Source organism: Corapipo altera, unplaced genomic scaffold, assembly GCF_003945725.1.
Source record: "Corapipo altera isolate COAL_440 unplaced genomic scaffold, ASM394572v1 55, whole genome shotgun sequence".
Classification (NCBI taxonomy): Eukaryota; Metazoa; Chordata; class Aves; order Passeriformes; family Pipridae; genus Corapipo; species Corapipo altera.
The window spans coordinates 13,156,865-13,177,962 of NW_020884882.1; the positions used below are offsets into that span (position 1 = coordinate 13,156,865).

General features: G+C 41.0%; 1 protein-coding gene across 4 annotated transcripts in view; it reads left to right on the forward strand.

Annotated features, from left to right (window-relative positions):
• The window catches only part of MITF (melanocyte inducing transcription factor), a 101,956-nt gene that overhangs the window by 73,058 nt on the left and 7,800 nt on the right, over positions 1–21,098 (forward strand). For 3 of the 4 annotated variants that reach the window (XM_027640181.1, XM_027640184.1, XM_027640183.1), the window contains 4 exons: positions 11,296–11,523; positions 12,663–12,746; positions 14,104–14,199; positions 19,647–19,764. In XM_027640181.1, the coding sequence (XP_027495982.1) occupies positions 11,296–11,523; positions 12,663–12,746; positions 14,104–14,199; positions 19,647–19,764 (526 nt within the window). The remainder of the gene's footprint in view (positions 1–11,295; positions 11,524–12,662; positions 12,747–14,103; positions 14,200–19,646; positions 19,765–21,098) is intronic. The other variant, XM_027640182.1, reaches the window with a different exon arrangement.

The following is a 21,098-nucleotide window of genomic DNA, read 5'->3' on the forward strand; positions in this document are numbered from 1 at the left end:
GGTTACAAAGTCAGCCAAGTGGCTGGATGTTGTTTTTTAAGTATAAAATAGATGGTGATGCTATGTCTCCATGCATGTAAGGCCTGAAATCTTAAAGGGCTGAAGTATTGGCATCCTTGTTTAATAAATGAGCCAGTGCTAGTCTTACTTTTTGCTGGGAGCCAAATGATAGCTACTGTCTGGCTGTTGTAGGAATAAGATCCTGGGGTGTAGAGCTGAGCTTGTGCAGCCTAATGGCTATTTGCTTTAAATATGTCTTCCTGTTACAGGATTATGGTGACATACCTTTAACTAAAAATTAACTAAACCACTTTAATTGTGATTTCTGGATTTAAAATTCGAGTGGAATAAACATAGTTATTTTTATTGTTACTGCATTTCATCCCTTGTGGCTACTGTGATGTCTGCTGGGACACCTGTTTTGTGAGTGAGATGTCAGAAAAGAAACGATGTGATGTTGCTTAATGGAAGTGTTGGACATTAGCACTCTACTCCCTAGGAAGAGCCAACATCATTCAAAGTAACCCTGACAGTGTTGGCTTTCAGTTTTGATGCTCTATGGCACCACTTTGGCCCCTGGGTAAATTCTCCTCCAGAGCAATGCCTTACTGCCCTGCACAAGGAGTGACCCACCTTTGTGGCTTGCCAAAGTCCTCAAAAAAATTCCAATTCTGGTATTTAGCAGAGTGCTTCAGATGAGAGCCAGTTGAGTTTGCATGAAGGTGACTTGGATTATCTTACCTTAGCGAACATGATGATCAAGCACTCTGAGGTACTGAAACTGTTTTATTATAACTCAGTAGGTTTTAATACAGTCATAAATAACAGCACAGCTCGTTGAACGGAAGGATAAAAATCAAGGAGTTCAGTGGTAAGCCAGCTTGCATTTCCTTCACTTAAGTGAAGTCAGCGATTTATTATTATTTTAGGCTGTGTCTAATGATCATATTAGTGATGTGAATAAAATGGATGTATCTGGAGTGCTTTATTTTTGTGCTTATCCGAGCCTTCCATATTGGGGCTGACATGAGACATCATCAGCTGTAGGCAAAGTGGTATAGAGCCCAACTAAGTCATTCTAATTCTTTATTAACTATGATATGTAGAAGCTCAGGGCATGTTAACAGTGTAAAACTGGTTTGAATTAACACAGTCTTCATCCTCTTGCTAACTTCTTCTGGTGGCGCTGTGTGTTTGTTGTAAAGCAAATCCTCTCCAAACAGGCTCGTTCCAGAACAAGTGTCCTTTGTGCTGTAGCCAGTGTGTTGACAAGTGGCTTGTTAAAATAAATGGTCCTTTCAAAATTATTTTCACTCTTATTTTTTGATGCATCTTTAGAAGTTTTGGTAGGCAGACTTTCCAGTAGATGCTGAAAGCTGTTCCAGCATGCACTGGTTGAGTTTGGTGTACTTGTGTTTTCACATTTGGGTCATGATTAGTGGCAAGTTCTTGATATGTGCTGTGTAAGTGACCCTGAGAGCTACCAACCCCACAGGTCCCATGTAATTACGTGAACCATGAATGTAGCAGTCTCTCACGTGGATCTTCTCTAGACAAGTATGCCACAAGTGTAGGTATCTTTGGAGAAGTATGCCGTAAGATATAGAGGTTGGACTAGATGGCCTTTAAAGGGCCCTTCAACCCAGACTGTTCCATGATGTCCTTCTGATATGCAGTGTACCCCCAAAATGAGGAGATTTTTTTTCTGTAGTAACCCAAGAGTTGCATTTGATTTTATAAAGTAGGTTTTATTTTAAAAAGAGAAGGATACAACTGTCTCTGTGGCTTTTGGGTGTTTGATATATTTTGATCTGGTGCCATCTTTACATCTCTCTCCCTCTCCTGCATTTCAGTGCTGAATGTTGAAGTTTCTGTAAATAAATAGTTCAGTAGCCCACAGGCAATATTATGAATACCAGTTCATTCTCACAAGCTAATGTTGTGGATTGGAAAGACTTGTAAATCAAACTCCTTATTGCTTAACCCCAAAGTGCCAACAGTTACATTCCTCAACACTAGAAGTTATCTTGACCAAAATCTGTCCATATGCTATAAATTTGAGCAACCCTTCACAAACCTCAAAGTGACAAATGAGTCCAGGGTTCAGGCTATGAGGTTTTAAAATTTATGAAAGTAACAAGTTGGGTGTTTTCCTACTCTTACACTTTTTATTTACAGTTTGGGCAAAATAGCCTGTTTTAACTTAATTTTCATCTGGAAAAAGTCAACGTTGCATGACATCTTAAGAGAAGTTGATGCAGGGGCAAAATAGATTTACTGCATTAAAATCTACTTTCGGCATGGAAACTTGAAGCTACTTGAATTTTATTTATTGAAGTCTGGACAAGCAAACAACCTGTCCCATTCTACATGTGGGTAACTCTGCATCCCTAGGAAGCTGACAATAAGGAATTTTATTTTAAAGTCGGTGTGTGCTGTCTCTCCTACTGTTTTAAGCTTAGCTCTGGTTACTTTTAACCCAACATCTTGCATAAAACTGATTTCTGTTTTCTCCTTTGTTTGTTTTCTGTGGAAGATGCCGTTATTTTTACCCAGTCCCACTTGTGTTCTTCACATTTGATGAGTGATGATGAGCAACCTGAGAAAAAACAAATCTGGAAAAGGACACCTCTTCTCACCTGTGGAAACTGCATCCTCAGGGCATTGCAAAGGATTTTGTGTAGCAAAGTCCGTGCTGTCTTGCTTTTGGGCTCTAGAAATATACCTAGGGTCTCCAAATCCTGTGCATGTGTGATGGTTGATGTGATTTAAGCAGTAGTCTGACCTGTCAAGGCCCTTCTGGAGAGAAGGGTGGGTATTCTGTGCCTCTTCCCTGCCGTGGGAAATGCAGTGAAGTTTAAACCACTGGTTTTTTCAGCCATCTTGCAGTGTACCAGGGACCTGAAAGTTAATTAGTGTGTCGTTCGGGTCTAGCAGGGGTTACTGCAAGGCTGGAACAGTGGCTGGGTCAGTAACCCCTGTGAAATGTCACTGACAGTCCTGCTCAGGCTCTACGTACGTGACCGCTGGTCAAAGCTGGCACTGGCTCATGCCGTACTTGGCAACCTCAGGAGGAAGATAAAGTTGGACAAATACTTTTACCCCTCTAATGTCACTCTTTCAAGTCAACAGTTATCTGTGTTAGAGTGGTCTGGTGAATCTTGTGTTGCTGTTGGTTGGGCTGTAAAATAGGCTTTGCAAGGGGAAGGTGGGAGCACAGGTGGCTTCAGACCGTCTGCCTGAACTGGTTTTGGGCTTTCAGGCAGCTGAAGTATCTGTAGTCCTGTGACTCTGCTCCCTCTTGAGTTCACATCTCTAAGCCAAGTCTTGCAAGAGATTTTGGAAGCAACTTTATGTCTATCTTTGACAGTTCCTGTGAGGAGGAGTCGTTTGTGTCCTACTTTGAGCGATCTCAAACCATCTAGTGCCGATGAAAGTGCTGCCCGGCTTCCTTCTGAGAGAGCAGGATGGCAGAAGTGGATGTAAATATTTGGTGCTTGAATTAAGCTTTTCACCGTGGCAGTACCATATTTCAAACTTGCCTGTCAGATGCAGTTGTGTGGCTGATGTTGTTGCCTGTTAAGTCATAAAATACTTATGCTCAGAAGCACCTGGGGTAGGTGAAATCATTGCAAAAGATTTGTGTCATTTTATGGAGTCGATTCCTCGTCTGTCCTAAAATGCTGGAGTGCTTTTTGGTATCTGTAACTGTATAAAATAAAAATTTATGGCATGTGTGTTAGGAAGTCAACAGCTAAAATGCTGGTTTCCTAAAAAAAAAAAAAAAGGCAGGACTTCAAAGGACCTAATCCTTCTGAAAGGCAGACTTGTTGAATGGCAGCTAAGCATACCACTAACCTGCAAATTACATCAGTTTCTATCTCCTTAAGCAAATTTGGCCAGCCTCTCTTTAATTTCTTTAGATGCTGTTGTCATGTGCTTCTATAGCTAAAGCACAGTTTTTAAATACTAATCCACGAATACTTTGTTCTTGTTTGCTTCATGTCTTTCCCTTGAACAAACAGTCACGTTACACAGAGGAATTTGATGATGGACTAAGCAACCCCTCGTTGTGTAAATGATGTTCATTCTGTACAATGTGCCATTTCTTTTTTCATAACTTTGTGCTTGCAGATGACTGTTGGATCCATTTACTTAAAGTTCAGTTGTGATGCCAGATCTTAAATAACTTTCTCGTATCTGATTTTCTTTTCAAGTTCAGAGGGGTTTTGGGTGAATTAGATAACCAGGGAGTTTTATTGTGCTAACTGATGTAGTTTCCTTGTGTTCGTCATGACCCTAAGTAAAATGATAGAATCAGTTCATCCTTTGTCATTCCACAGTCAATACAAGTTACTCTTCACCTTTTTCTTGCTCTTGGGCTTTCTGATCAGTGTTGTTCTGGCCATGTTTTCTGGGTAATGGACTACAAGAAAGTGGAGCAAATATGGTCTAGTAAAGTTGGGGGTGAGGGGAGAATGGCAGCTGGAGAAGTTACTGAATAGGTTTATCTATTACTAAATTCACAGTGACCCTAGGGGGAATGATCTATCACAGCCCAATCAGCTTCATTTTGGTGACATTGCAAGTGAGGTGGCTGCTTCATCTTTGAGGACTGGAAAAGTTTCAGAAAGCAACAGGACTGAACTTCTCACGCGAAGCCACTTCAGACCACTGACGTCTTTAGGGGGAAAAATGTGATGCTGTTGTTTAATGTTTGAATGCAGCATGTGGGAAAATGTCATTGAGAATGAGTTAAACCATTGTCTGGCTGGTTATTTGGATTGCTCCAAGTTGGGTGGTAGGAGGTTACTTCCTGGCATTGCAGTGAAACCCATGATCAATATTTAAAGAAGTTAATTGAAGGGATTTTATGGTCTTTAGGATTTTCAGACTTAGTGGACCAACCTCTGGTGAATATGACTTGCAGAATCTTGAATCTGGATTGGAAAATTTTAGGGGAATAAATCACTCTAAGTGGCACTAATTGATTATCTTTCTCATAATGTCATTCTCCTCAAATTTTTCCCCCTAGCCTCAAAGAACAGACACCTATTTATACAACTTCCTGTTTTTATTCAAAGTCTTAGAAGGCAACTTGTTGCTGCTGCTGTTTTTATTCTTGAAAGTAGGTTGAAACAACTTTAAAAAGGAACTTTGAAGCCCAGGACTGGTTTGTTGAACAGGCTTTCTGCTGCAGTGGACCCAGCTGAAGCCTGTAGCCCTTGCAGAACACTTCAGTGGATGTGGTTTCATATAGTTTTTCTTTGTGTGCCATTAATTGTTAAATGACACAGAATTTTAACCTTTCTTAAAAATCCCATGACATTTAGCTGTCTAAGCAACAAAAAGTTCTATTGAACCAAAAAAACTGACAAAAAAGTATTTTATTTGTAATTGTAAACTGTAAGTCCTAAGGCAATTTACTTAAAACAAATGGTCTTTTTAATTAAAGAAAAAAAAAGTGGGAGTGGGGTGGGGAGAATAGTCTTCCTCCCCCTTGGTTTGCTGTCCCCTGACATGTCCCTGTGCCCGAGCCTATCTCTGCTTAAATGAAGCATTGAGTGCTTTGGCTTTACTGTCACAGGAAGTTTCAGTGATGTTTTTGGTGAGAAGAATCTCCTTCTGTGCGATTTTGGAAGTGGGAATATGCTCCATCCCAGCCCGTGGGGGCCAGAGCAGCGGGACAGCCTGGAACTGCTGGCATCGTGCTGGCCTTTGTTCACTTGTGTTGCACTAGCAGGGAATTTGAGGCATCTTCAGCTTTGCTTTGAAAGCAGCAGCACTTGGAGATGTGACAAGTAAGACACTGTGATTTTAAGTAGTAACTGAGATGGTAAAACCAATATTCGGTGTTTCATCTTGAAGAAATACTCTTAACACAAGATAGGCTGTGTTCGTCCTTGCTTCCAGAAGTCACCCATTGCAAAGAAATCAAACCTGTGCAAGGACAAATTCATGAGTATGTCAGTAACACACACCAACTTAGCCTAGTTGCCTTCATCCAGATGTATCAGTGGCTCAAAGCTTGATCCTACTGCAGCATATCAACTTCCAACTATGGTTGAACTTGATGATCTTAAAGGTCTTCTCCCACCTGAATATTTCTATGATTCTGTAACCTTGAAGTTTTCCTAGAGTATGATTGGTAGTAATGCCATCTTTATTCTGTGTAATTCCCCATTGTTTTTATCATTAACCATTTAATTTCTGGATTACACTGTGCAAAATGTATTTGCAAAGGCATTAGGCTTCCCTGGCCTGGGCCTGCCCAAGAGCGAACTCCTGGGTGCCCCTACAAAAAGGGTTTGGTCTGTGCACAGCTGCTGGGAGTGGTGGTGCGTTGCTCTGCTGCCACGTAGCACTGTTCCAAGTTCTTGCCATTATCAGCAAGTTGTTAGTAAATTAAACCTGAGTGATTCCCAGCAAGACTTGACCAGAGGAGCAAGTATCAGCAGTATTGTTTCAGTTGTTTGTGTTGGCTTCGTGCAGAGGAACTACTTGATCTTTGTGCTTAAGCACACAGCTATGCTTTGTGTTTAAATTCCTGAGCCCCCCAATCACCCTAATGGGAAACGTTTTTAGTTTGGGAAATTCAAGGAAGTGTGTGGGTCTACTCAGAGGTTCTGTCACTGATGTGTAATATCATAAGGATTTCGAAGAATGTAGTCTGAAGTGCACCTAAAATTCCCACTGATGTGGTGTGTATACTTAAAACTAGTCAAAGCTATTGATTAAATGTTTGCTTGATGGACACTAGACACAAGGGCTGGGAAAATCTGTCTATTACTGTAATAAACAGCTTATTACTGTTGTTTCTGTGATGTGGAAGAAAATAGGCAGCTACTCAGGAGCCGTTTTTCCTCTACTCAGATACTTGAACTGGTTGTATGCCTGGAATTAGCAGTCAGATTTCAAGATTAGTGAAGGTATGATAAAACCTTTCCCCTGCTTGAGATAATGTGGTTCTCCAGGACAGTGCAAAGTGTGAGGGGTGAGTGCTGAGTAATCAGTGTGGCTCCATATAAAACTTTTCCAGCCCAGCTCAGTCTTGTAGGGCCTAAGTGGGTAACACAGGGGTGCAGTCAATCCTGCCTTTCTCAGTGCTTCACCTCAAGGAAGTGCATCCTCCTGAGTGTCAGCAGGGCAAGAGCAGATGGAGCTTGAATTGCTGACCAATGAGACTGGTGGTGCAGGAGTATCTAATGCTGTGGCAGTTCTAAGTGTGGATGGAACCAGGTTATGGAAATACTGGAGATGCTGCTGAGCTGGCATTGCAGGCAGTTCTGGGATGAAACCAGTTTTGGGGCTCTACTTCTAAGGCAGTGTTATTCTGTATTACCCATGTAGGCATTACCCTGATAACCAAGCAAATTGAAAATGCGTCTGAGTGCAAATTGAATGTACAGCTGCTTTCTGGGTCTTTCTCTGCTGAATCCAGGCTGTGGGCTTCCACTTGGCCATCCTTGAGCTGCAGTTCCTTATAGCCAAATTCTTGTGTTACTATAGTGTGATAAATTTAGCTTGTTTTGCCTCGGCTCATTTCTGAAGTTCTACACATATTACATTACTTCTTGCTTGTCAATACCAAAATGCCCAAAAAAACGTGTTCTACTCAGTTTAGTAATGTTGCAACAAAGCTTTGGTTGAGATTCCTGGAGATAGACAGTTGGAGAACCAGAGGACTTGGTTTCAAGTTGCTTTATTTTTTTCTTTCATGTCCTCATTCAGTCACGTTTCTTAGGAAGTGTATCCAAACCAATAATTTGCCATCTTTCACTTTGTGTCTCATGAATTTGGAAGAACAACAAGAACTATTCTTCACCCGAAAGGCTGGAAGGGGCTGAGGACCAAAATTAGATCTTAAGTCAAAGCTTTTATTCACGGTTTCAAGTTCGGGGTAGCGGAATTTCATTGTAGGGTTATTTTGCAGCTCTTTGCTCGTGAGATATTTTGTCAAAAAGGAAGAACTACTTTATGAGTTATCTACAGGCTGGCTGTGACTGGTGCATCTTGGGGTGTGTGTCCAAGTGGTCACATTTGGTCTGCCTTTGATGTAGAGACTGTGGAAAAGGATGCTTTAGGCCAAAGACAGGGCTAGTCCAACAAACAGCACAGAGTTCATAAAGGCAATTCCCACCAGATTTCCACAGTGGAGCTCCTAAGGCAGCTCAAGAGAGCAGCCAGTGACACAACAGAGAATCAAACTCAAGTCTCTCAGATGCCTTTTGTGTAGCCTGTTGGGCCTCGTGTTTGACCAGAGTGAGGGTTGTTGAAATTGGTACTTCTGTCCAAGAAGGAACATGTGTAAAGCTGCTTTAGTCCTGTAGGGACTCCTGTCCTTGTTGAAGGGTGGGAATTGTTGCATCACATTCTCCTCCATTTGGAGGTTGATTGTATGTTCTTGTATTTAATTGTGAAAGTATGTTTGACTAGCTGTGGATTAAAAGAAAGTGTTCAGTTCCTGAATATCTTTGCATCATTTTGGAGCAAGTTAATGACAGAAAAAGACAGCTCTCTGGCTTCTTTGGTTCACTACTGGACTTGTGTGAGATTGTGACACATGAACTCACAACGTTTTTTCTCCTACCTTTTCCAGCATGCTGAAGGCAGCACAGCCTTTTAAAAAAAACCAAAATTAGTAATTGAGTAGCAAAATAACTCAAAATATTCTAATGTAGAATAATACAACAAAATCACAGGGAGAGTAAGTTCTTATGAAATAAGTTTGTGTTTTAGCAACAAAAATCTTGTGTCAGTTAGGCAGTGTGTGTTTCAAAACTTGACATGTAGTGGAGTCAGTTCAGTGTGTTAGTATATGATATAAATAATGTAGTGTTTGATGATGTAAAGTTGAGATGTGGATCGTGGAATTTTGGTTGTCTCTCTCCTGGGAGCATGGAGGGTGGGTAAGAGTTGGGTGCAGAGAGGAGACACTTCATCCTGGGATGGAGAACAGCAGTTGTGTCTGATGATTATGGAGGAAAAGGAATGTGCAGATTCTGTCAGATGAGTAGGGCTTGTTTTTAAATGTCATAACCAAATATAAGTGTTATGAAAATAACTCATTTACTGATAATTTTATCTACTTTGAAGTTGAAAATTTGGTGAAAAATAGACTTATCTGGGTAGTGTAGCTCTTAGCACTGGTGATAGGAAAATTGATAATGCAGTTTGGAACTGTCACAGTGCTGTACTTATCACAGCAGGCTTTGGTATTGTGTTGTCTTGTGAGGCAGTGCAACAAAGCAGATTAAACTCTCTAGAAATGCCATCCTAATGTGCGGAGACTTTGGAAAATATTGCCAGTTGAGTGGTTTTTATGTCTGTGCTTGAGTACAGACTTCTGTCAAGGAGTTGGATAGAAGAAAAACTTAAGTCCTGGAATGTGCAGGGACTGTGCCCACCTGCAGATAAGTGCATTTGGAACATACTTTAGCCCATGAACTTGAAAACTTCTTGCAGCTCTAGACTGAGACAGAATTAATGGCTTTAGAGCACCAGGGAGGCTGAGGATGGGGTAGAGCTTTTTCAAGTGCTTCATGTTCTGCTGCAGGTCCTGGGTGGATCAGCGGCTGAGCCTGGAAGCTGAGGGTAGAACTGTGTAGCCCGTGGGTTTATCCAGTGCACTCCACTAATGCACTAATGCACTCCAGGGGATGTGCATTAGGCTCGTAGGGCATTTGTTCAGTTATTTCTTACTCTGTCCTTAAAAACTTTTAACCTTACTGCTAAAGAAAACTGCCATTGTCTGTTAGTACGACTGGAACGAAAGCTGAATAGCGAATTAGCCTTGAGGAGACTGTCAATCTGACTTTGATAGCCCATCACTTAAAAGGTCCTTTTATGTTTATGAAAAAGCATGACATCAAAGCCAGGGGAAAAAAAATACCAATCGTTAGGGCTTAACTTAAACTTGCATAACTTCCATGAAGAGCCCTTGTGTGAACTGTTTGTTTCTCCACTTGCATGGCTAATTAGAGTAGGTTACTATAAGTCTGAGCAGTGGCCATCAAGTTTCTTCTGCTGTTCTGGGGTAGCTTGTTTATGGTGCTTCCATATGTGGATCCCTCAAACTGGAGTGGCAGTAGAGGAAAGGATACTGTAGTCGCTTCTCTTGCAACCTCTAAGTAGCATGCTGGAAATGCTTGAATATAATCATTATCAGGTGAGTTGTTGTTGCAGGCTTATTTTAAAACCTGTTGCTAAGAAGGTGTATTTAGGATGCAGGAAACCCTTTTTCTCTGGTGTCTTGGATGCTTTATTTAATTTCTTTCACAGCAATGTACATGGTCACTTGTAACAGCAGAAGTCAGTTTGATGAAACTGTTTTAAAACAAAATAACTTCTCAGAGTATTACTATATTTCGGTTAGTTTTCTATCTTCTGGTGAAAATGCGAATGACCAGAGAAAGGCGACAAAGAGTTTCCAGGATATGGTGGAAATTTTTCATGGAAAAAAAAAAAAATTGCCTTTCTTCTCTTGCTTATTTAGAGTGCACACCAGTAGTTTGGTGTGAGGTTTTTCATATTTTGAATATAAAAAAAATTCTAAGTACTGAAAAGCTTATCTTAAATATAAAAATAGCTGTTGCTGAGGACAGTGATTGATCTGAACTGAAACACTTCTTTTCTTGCATCTTATTTGCATGATGTGTTTATAAACAGGCTGCCTTATTTGTATATGATTTAGGCCATATATCTGAGATATAAATAATCTGTAGGCAGAAAAATGGCGTCTTCCTGTTTTTCTAGTTTAATCAATGTATTAATTTAAAAAAAAACTAACAACCAAAACCTAAAAAAAAAAAAACGACGACAAACCTTTTGACCTCTCTTGGATCAAGGACAGCAATCCATAGTACTTGGTTTTCATTTGTAGCTATTAACAAGTAAAATGAGTCCTGCAGTACAACTCATTTATCCATATTTTAGTGAAAACTGAATGTCGCATAGCTGAAAGTCTGAATGCAGAACTGTCCATTCTGGACTGTCTGTATCAACTGGAAACCTGAGCGTTGGGCTTAAGTGAGAAATCTCATGTTGTAGAAGAATAACTGGAGCTTCTTGGTTTACTGATAATAATTCAGTTGTTGAAACACCAGGTTGTAAACTGATTTTTTGCCACCAGATGTGAGTTAGTGACATGCTGTGACCTTCCTTAGAGCTGTGCAGGTTTGTACTTTGTCAAATGCTTAGTTGGTACTTATGTCAGAAATGCACAGCTCAAATCCATAGCACCTGCGATGACGTTGTTAAGCAGTAACACCCTCTTTTATTAATTGTGTCGCACAGGTGCAGACTCACCTTGAGAATCCAACCAAGTACCACATTCAGCAGGCCCAGCGGCAGCAGGTAAAGCAGTACCTCTCTACCACTCTAGCAAATAAACATGCCAACCAAGCCCTGAGCTTGCCATGTCCAAACCAGCCCGGGGATCATGTCATGCCACCTGGAACTGGAAGCAGCGCTCCCAACAGCCCGATGGCAATGCTCACCCTCAACTCCAACTGTGAGAAAGAGGTAATACGCTCTCCCTGTTCACATTCTTCAGTAAAACAGAATTGCAATCTGCTTTAATTAAGTTGTTTTAAACCATTTTTGCTCATTGTTAAGATGTTGTGTTTATCTTTTCCGAACGTCATTGTGAAAGTGTAACTGCTGCCTCTGTGTCTGCCTGATTAGTAGATAGGTGCATAGAACGTTTTGGCATAACAACTGTATCCCTCAAACTTCCTCCTTTTTGAACTGTGTTAGCTAGTTGATACTTATTAAAACTACTTTTCTTTTCCCCCACCCTGTTGCTTGATGCAACAGTGAATAATTGACCTTTGGAGAACACAAAGCAGCTTTGTAAGCTGTAGCTTTCTGGAATAATGTTATTTATGGCTCATTCTTGTAGAAAGAGCAAAGAGCATAGCAAAAATAACTGAAAAAAAAAACCAAAAAGCTTTTTTGAGATATTTCAGGTATCTTTACAGTAAAATTTGTGCAAGTCTCCTGTGTAACTGGAAGGCCAGATTATCCCAGCAAATATACCCTAAAATCTTACTGGTTGCTGTTTCAGTGCTGCAAATATAAGACTTCACTAGCCTATGCCTAGAAGTCCTTTGCAACCTTGTCTTAATCTTTACTGGCGTAAACTTAATTAGATGTTACATGTGTGCTCAGGCACCAAAGGAAGATGACTGGGAAGATATTGACAAGTATAAGAGTTATGTCAATATTTTGTAAAATGAAAAATTGGAGACAATATAGAACTGCTTATGTCCTCTCATCCTCAAGCCTTTGTGCCAGATTTTTACTACAGATTCAGTCTGTGAGGAGAATACTACACATCTTTGAGAAACAGTTGTTACAGAACATATTTTGCACATGCAAGAGTAATACTTGTGCTCCATAGTTTCAAAAGAAATGAAAATCAAATATTTCCATCCATTGTCCCAGTGGCACCCAAATATTTTTTTCTTCAAGGTATTTACAGCTTCACTTTGCTGTGTCATCAGGAACATGTGTGCATGACACTATTTCAATCGTGCTCTTTTTGGGACTGAGACTGTGCCATGAACTCAGATCCATGCTTTGCTTTTTCTTCTTCTTTTTTTTTTTTTTTCCCCTTTTCTTTTCTTTTTTTTTTTTTTTTTTCCTTTTTATTTCTGCAGGGATTTTATAAATTTGAAGAGCAAAGCAGGGTTGAGAGTGAGTGCCCGGCTCTGAATACACACTCACGAGCATCATGCATGCAGGTACTGGATGACACAGGAGGTGGAGCACAGGTCCCCTTTCTAATGAGCATGTTTCTTTGATGTTGTGTTGACAAATAAACTTGCCCTGTAGTGTCTTTAAGAAGTTGAATATTAAATGTATTTAAGGTACAAAAGAGCAACACTGTTTGTTAGCATTGATGTCAAAAGTGCATGGAGACATCCAAAAAGGGCTCGTGCTGTTCTAGCACTGTAATGCTATAGCAGAAAAACACCTCAAACATGCTTTAAGGTCTCACTTCAGGAAATCTTTTCTAAATGGATTTTCCGAGACTGCATGGATGTGTTCTTACCCTGATAACTTCTGACTCCACATTTCTATGCAGATCAAACTTGCATTTAAATAAATTATGTGAGGAGGCTGTGGTAATTCATCCTCAGTAATCACCCTTTTATATTTTTAAATTTTTTTTAAACTAAATTTTTTTTATTCCTTCCCAGAAACAGTAACAAGACTTTAGTTATGGGCTGTAACTGTTAGTTCCTTTGTTGCCCTCACTTCCAGTCAGTGTAATTTGTTCTGATCACACTTTCTGAAGCCGATGCAAAAATCCCGTATACTACTATCCCATGTACTACTACTTCTATCATCAGTGTTATGCATTGATTTTCTAGATCTCTGTTATTTAAGCTCTTTTTTTTATAATGAGCAAAAAGGAGATAGTCCTGCAGGACTGTTGGAAACAGCTGGGTGGGTGCTTTGGAGAGGTGTTTCTCCTGACCATCTAGGAGCTTACGGAGGAACCTTCCAGCCCAGCCCAAAAAAATATGTCTTGTACCACCTAAAATCATCTCTGAGCTGCCCTTGGGTGGTGCTTCCTGGGAGGGTGTATGAGGGATATGAATCCAGTGGATTCTGCTGTCAGTGGTGGGCAGCCTGTCACCCCACAAGCAGAAGGCCTTTGCTCCCTCTCCTTCCCTGAAGGTGTCAGGGGCTCAGTGTTCCTGTCTGTGGGCAGGTGTTGGTCCCACAGAGGGAAGAGGTGGAGGGTAGGTGGGCAGTGCTGCGGGGGAGAGGGAGTCATGTCGTCAGCATTGCTCCTTCTATGGGCAGCTTCCTCCTCTGCTGTTCCTGGGAAGGAACAGTGTGTCCGTGGGCAGGTAGTGCAGGGTACCTGCTGGTGGGAGGAGTGGGTTAGACCATGAAGCCTCAGCTTTGCCATGACCTGAGTGTCCTGGCTGGGTAGCAGGAGTCGTGGCTGAGGGATTGCAAAATTGCACCAGCACCTTGGGCTTGTGCTGCAGAGCCCGTGTGTGGCTGAAGGGCTTTGTCAGGCCTCTGTATCCTGGTGATTTTGATGACTGGTCTGCTTTTCTTTGTCCACCTTTTCTGCTGCAGATGGATGATGTGATCGATGACATAATTAGTCTGGAGTCAAGTTACAATGAAGAAATCCTCGGCTTGGTGGACCCAGCCCTGCAAATGGCAAACACGGTACAACGGTCCTTTCCTTCTGATTTCCCTGTTAAGTCTATTTATCTTTCCTTGAGAGAAAGCAGAGCTGCAGCATGGCTTCTTTTCCTTGTAATTAAGTAGTTATTGTATTGTTCCACAGAGTGTAATTGGTTTTTTTCTTTGAAGAGCTCAAGGCATACAGTTGCAATGAAAAACACGAATTTAAAAACACAGGCTGGAGTCAGCTCAAGGGAATACAAAGGACAATTTTACCTTTCTTATTTTCAAGTTATGTCAGTTGTGAGAGGATTACAACAGAGGAGTAAACTGTGCTACCATGAATAGCTCATTCCCATCGATCTTAAAGACTGCCATGAACTTTATACTTGTCTTCAGAAAGGAAGGAACCTCTGACATCCCAGGTTGCTGTATCTTGTCATATTCAAGTAAGAAACTGTATGTTACATGTTGGCATCGCTGTCCAGAGATACTCTAGTTTGACAGTTAGCTCTGACATCACAGCTTTAGCTCAGCCTGATATCAGTTGAAGAGAAGTCCCCAGCTAGACTACAACAAAGATGTTACAGAATTTGGGGGGACGGGGGGGAATTTTAAAACACAGTCTTAAACAAAAGGGGAAGGAATAAAGGAAATTAAAAACTGACCAAGTTTGGGCACGTGGGAAGCCTGTCACAAACATCAAGAACACAGGAGTGTGGAAGGCTCTGAGCAAGGCAAGGCCCAGGTTACCTCCAAGTGGCTGTTTCGGTTTGGTTCACGTTGCTTTGAGAATTAGTCTAATCATACTTCTGGCATAATCTGATTTTGATCTTCTGTGGAGGGTAGCTCCAGTGAATTTTTTGCCTTAGGCTTAAGTGCTGTTAGATCTGGCTGAGTAGATGTCTGCCAGTGCTGGCGTCTGTTTCTTTTTTATCTGGTGCCAAAATTTACAGCTTACCACATAGCATTGATTTTGTAGCACAGGTTTACATTTGCTGACAGTAGTCGTCTGATGTCATGTTAACCTAGTCCTGTGCTCCCACAGATTCCCACAGCCCTCTCAGAGACGTGGTGCATGACGCAGGAAGCGGCCCACCAGCTTCCCTCTCTAAATAGTGCCCTTTGAGTACATGGAGAAATAGCTGCAGAGTCCTACCAGAAAGAATAAATTTTCCTTTAGTCTAAGATGCAAAGTGCAACTGTCCTGGAATTTGAGAGAAAAACTCAGTGAACTGCGAAAAAGATAGCTTTCAAGACACTTCATCTATTTTTTTATATATATATATTTTTAAATTGAGGGATGAGGTTCTTCTGGAGTCCTTTCTCTGAAGTTCCTTTGGAGTGCGACTTGTTAAATTAGGAGGGACCTGGTTATTTTTGTGGTTTTCTTCCTCTCTCATTTCACAGGGACCCCAGCAATGGTTCTTTGCTTCCAGGCAGGGACAGAATAGTACTCTGCACTCTTCTGGTGCAAGGAGTCCCTGCAGTCAATGTTCAGGGTAGTCTGCATCCCTCCTGCTCACTGCGTGACAAGAAGCCTTGTAAAGGCTGCCCAGTCCATGTTTACTGTGGAATTTAAGAATTAACCCACTCTGTGTGGTGAAGTCTGGAAAATAAGGATATGAAACAGTAGAATTAATATTTCTTTACTAATACATTTAAATTGCTACAGGAAAAAAGCATATTTCAGTCTCTGATTTAACGTAAAGAGATGGACATTGACCCATGTTTCCCAACAGTTGGCTTGGGGAAAAAAATGTAACGGACACTTTTCTTTTGGGACAGGATTTAGCTCCTAAAAACACACATTATTTTACTAATAAGGAATTAATGTTTATAGACTGAGCTAAGTAGAGGTGGGAGAAATCAAGAGAGGAAATGGTCTCTAAAGAGACGCAACCTATAAATAGCTGTGCTGAGACTCTGACAAAGGCAGCTGTTGTTCCATAACCAACAAAGAACAAAAGGACCAGTTTGTTACAGTTGGTAACAGTACTTAATTGATAAGCAAAATCAGAGATTTTTGTGCAGAGCAAGCTAAGGGAGATTTCCAAGTGCCTTGAACTGAAAATGGCTCATTGCAATCAACTGCTTGTGGAAGTGTTTGTAAACTTGGGGATTGGGCCACCAGTTAATTGGCTTTACTCCACTTTTGGTGGAGAGTGCCACGAAATAGTCTGTAGTTTGCAGAGAGGGTATTCTGCATAGATGTGACTTAGTAATTGAATTGCTGAGTCCTGTGTAAAGTACTTGTGTACCAAGTGGAGATGACAACTAATTCATCCAACTAATCAATTCTAACCAGAGCCTGACATGGAAAGCTGTGTATGGACAGCTCCACTTTTAGATGTGGCTTTCCCATGGAATTAAACTCCAGAAGTAGAGAGGAGTCTTATTTCAGGGACTGCTGCTGAGCGTGTGCTTGTACGTAAGGGAACAACACAATACATTGTAGGCTGCAAGAGCTGGGCAACAGGATCCATTCCAGTGTGTACTGATACCTCAGCAACAGCCTTGTTGATCACACAGCTGATGTCTCAGGGATTTTAGACAGAATGTGGGTGCTTGTTTTGTTGGAGTAGTGGAGGAGAAATGAAAGCCTGAGACTCCCATGAATGTACACTCCGATGAATCTGCAGTCATAATTACCATATTTGAAGTTTCTGTTATATAAAAGCTGTTATTAAAAAAAACCCAAAACCAGAGGCAAAGCAATAGGAAGGTTGAAATTTGTTTTACTTGGTGTGTTTGTGCAGCTTGTAAAGCCAAGGGCTTGAAATATGAAATCTCAAAAACTAAGGCATTTTAGACCATACTGTTTCAATATGCTAAGCCTGGCATAAGCCATTCTTCCTTCATTTACCTTTTGGAAGAGTAAAGGTGGATGATCTGACTGATGCTGCATTTAAATTTCTATTTAGCCAGAAATAGCTAAGAAAGCCTTAAGGAAAATCATATTTAGGTTGGAAACATGATAGAATTTGGAGAAGACAGGGAAGGAGCCTCCATGTCTTTCTCAAAGTTTGGGACTCCATCTTCGTTATGAAATGACCGTGAAAGTTTTGAGATTTTCCCGTCTCCTTTTACTTGGGGATAGTGATGAAAGGCTTGACTGTCTTAGAGCTGAAATGTTTGCAAACAGTGTATAATTTTGTTCAGTTTCTTTCGCAGGGAAGAATTTGAAATCAGTGCCAGGTGTCACTGGAAGGGCATTTACCTCCTCTTGGGTTTTTTTTTGCCTTGTTTCAGCCTAGTGGCTGCTTTTGTGTGCTTACAGCACTACAGACTTGTCCATCTCAAATCAATGCCCTCAGCACGGGGTTCTTCTCCCCTCTCCAGTTCCCTAAACTCTGCACTAATGATTATTGGTTTTACCTTAGTCAGTTGATTTTATTCCTCTGGGAACTGTTATATAATTGTGAACAGAGGATGTACCTCGGTTTTGACTTTTGGTCTTTAGCTGCAGGTATGTTATGTGAGGTGACCCAGAGTGTTGCATGCACTTGGTTTTCATATGGAAGTAATAATATAAGTGAGTCCCTAAGATGTGACTTGTGGGGTCCTGGAAAAGAGGTCTCTCAGAGGCTCATACTCTGTGTGGACTGTACCTGTAAGAAGATGTTACAACTGAAGCTTTGGAGTTCAGATGGTGGGAAAAGTCAAAGAAAGAAGCTGATCAGTCTCTTTGCTTATGGATCACTGATTTAGATGATTGGCATCTCCCCCTAATTTCCCTGATAAGCATTCCTGTGTACAGCCTCTAGCAGCCATCCAAGTGTGCACATTCAGCAGTTGCTGCTTGCCTTTACTGTCCCCTTTTCCTGTTTATTTACATGGAAATCTGGCACATTGACACCTATGGGAAAAAACCATCAATCATGAACTGTTGTAACAAGCAGCTTCTGTCATGCAGTAAGGAAAGCAGCTTGGTGACTTTAACTATTCTTCACGTTTCATTACAACCTGGCTGCTTTACCCAGGCTTTGAGATGCTCGTTTCTAGTTTTCTAACAAAAAAATCAATTCCCCCCTCCCCCCCCTAAATTCCCTGATCTTCCTAATTAGATTTCACATGTCTGGTTATGAACTTCAAGTCCTTGGGCCACAAACAAGGTCTTTGTGCTCTCCCCATGCTTCGGAGCATGAATAGAACGAGCACATCCAAGTCAGAAGGGTGTGTGACGCTATCGCTGTGCCGGTGTCATGGATGCATTTGGGGGGCCCAAAGAGACAAGGGTCAGCCTTGTAGAGAGCAGTGAGTGGTCACCCTGACACTAGTGTGGGTAGGGTAGATCATAACTGGGGCAGCTGTGACCTGAGCAGCATTATTAGATGTTTTGTTTTTTGGGGGTTTTTTTTAATGCATTCGAGAACTAAGGGCAGGGTGAGGAATTGTAACGCTGAATCTTGGTGAGAATTCAGTTACATTTTTTCCTCTGTCACTTAGAGGTTGAGTCAGGAGACTTTGTTTTTGTTGTTGGCCACTGTGTTCAAAGCATGTATCAGCATGGCCTCTAGCTGGTGGTACTTCACCTATCAACTTCTATTTGTCTGCTTCCACATGGCAAAGAAATTTTCTTAGGTCTCCCTCTGTCAAGGACCATCAGTAGGAGTTTAATAGTGCAGGCTGTGACTCGCTGCATTGTATTCAACAGCATTATTTAAATGGGTGTAAAGTTAATACTTACTCTAATCTCTGCAGGATCAATGTCTTGGGGGGATTGGTTTTCTTTGCAGCAGTGATGATAAGAAGTATTGCCACTCAGATAAGATACCAAAGTGTTTTATACCTGTCTTTTCAAAAACAAATAAGAGATGGGTAAAATAATCCACTCAGGATAAATGTAAGCTTCTTTAAATGCATTTCAGTTTAAAGGGATAGTTTTGGTAGGTCTTGTTGGAATACTGTATAAGTTTGCCTGCTTAAACATACCTAAATAAGCATTGCAGAGTGAACAAGTAATTGGGGAAACTTAATGTAAAAATAATCTTCCTCCTACTGGTGCGTGTTCTTGTTATGTAAGGCAAAAAACAAAGTAAACTGAAATGTTTTCTGTGTAGGTAGCTTTCAAATCACATGAAAAATGTGATTAATTAATACAGTGTTCTTCCTCAAGCATGTGACAACTTGCAAAGTACTTCACTCACATATCCCTGGAAAAAGGGGAGCTTTCTCCCAGAGAGTTCTTATACTCTTTCAGATGTGAGGGAAGTGTTGGGGGTACAGATGTAATAGCTTTAAGTGAAAAATAAGGAGCAACAATTACACAACATCATCAGGATTTTACCTCTTTTACATATTTTTGAGGAGATGTTTTGTTCCTCATGCCTGTGCATATCTATGTGACTTTTGCTGACCTTCTTGCACACTCTGTTTGCACATGGAAAAGAGCACAGATTTCTCAGCAGATCCTGACTCTGTTCTTCTGTAGAAAGGCATTCATAAGTGCAAATCAAGTGATCCTTTTCCTTGTTTATCTTTTGCAGTTGCCTGTGTCTGGCAATTTGATTGACCTTTATGGCAACCAAAGCATGCCTCCTCCAGGACTAAACATCAGCAACTCATGTCCAGCTAATCTTCCTAATATAAAAAGGGAGCTCACAGGTAAATACATCTAAAATACCACCTTGGAGTAGTAGTATAATTGTATTGAATTCAAGTGATATTGGACATATTTTCTGAGAAAGAATACATGGTTGAATAGTTACTTTTTGCTTTGCAGACCATTTTTTTAGCAGATGTATCAGCCTGCCATGCAGTTGTGTTCATGTGTGGGCACATGTGTGTGCACTGTCACAAGTTAAGATAAAGTCCCCAGTTGTTACAGTCACACCTGTTTGTTGAAAATGTGACCCAGGAAGTTTCCATGCATCTCTTCCAGAGCTGTTTTCTAGTTTGGTCTTATTGTTTGGTCTGTCAACACTAAACTTCAACAACTTCACATCTGGAGTCTCTGTGGGATTCATGTCGAGGAATAATACACACTAGAGGACTTACTGTAGTAGGAAAGAGCAGTAATGATCAAATAACCTGTTATAATATGAAATCTGGAGATGTAGATCCTATAAAATGTAGAATTAGGCACTGAGGGGGGCTGGAACTTCATGATATTTAAGGTCCCTTCCTTCCCAAGCCATTCTATGATTCTGTGAATATGCATCTCTAAATTAAGATGAAAATTAAGTATTTCCTTAATTTCTTGTTATACCAGTTCCTCCAGCAGTGCTCTAAACAATCTGTGGGAGGCAGGGGGAGGAGAGGAGGACATTAAAAACCTCTTTCTCTCAAACACATGTGTACAGAAGCAAGATAGTTCAAAGCAAGTAATAAGAAGTTTAATATTCTCAAGCATGTTTTATTTTGCTTCACTTGAAAGGATAAAACCTCATATAGGGTACATATACAAGGTAAGTTTGTCTGCAGGTTGAACTAATGGAGATCCATTCTAGAATTGATGGCAAAATCATCTTAATACCCAGAATTGGCTGTTCTTAAGCCCAGCGGGGAGTCACTGACTGTATGCAGTAGGTTGGAGGCCTGGTTTCTTTTCTTGTCTATCATCTTTCTGGGTTTCAGTTGTGAAAACTCACAGGCTGACTCAGTTGCAAAGCAGGTTCTGGGCAGGAATTAGCTTAAGTAGAACAGTTCTAATAGGCCAGGAGTCAGGTTCTCAGGAGGAAATGCCACATCTCTGAGCCAGTGGGTATTTGCATTTATATGACTGCACAGAATTGGAGCTCAGCACCAAAAGAAGACACACAAAGTCCAAATTACAGGCAGTTTCATTGCCCAAAATATAGAAAGTTCAAGGAGCTTTAGAAAAGAAGCTGAAGACCCAACTTGGATGTGCAGGCTGGTGGATTCACTGCAGATGGTTGTGTAAGACTGCAGGCCAAGAAAGCAGAAAGAGAGGAGAAATAGTGAGTGGTCTTATGGAA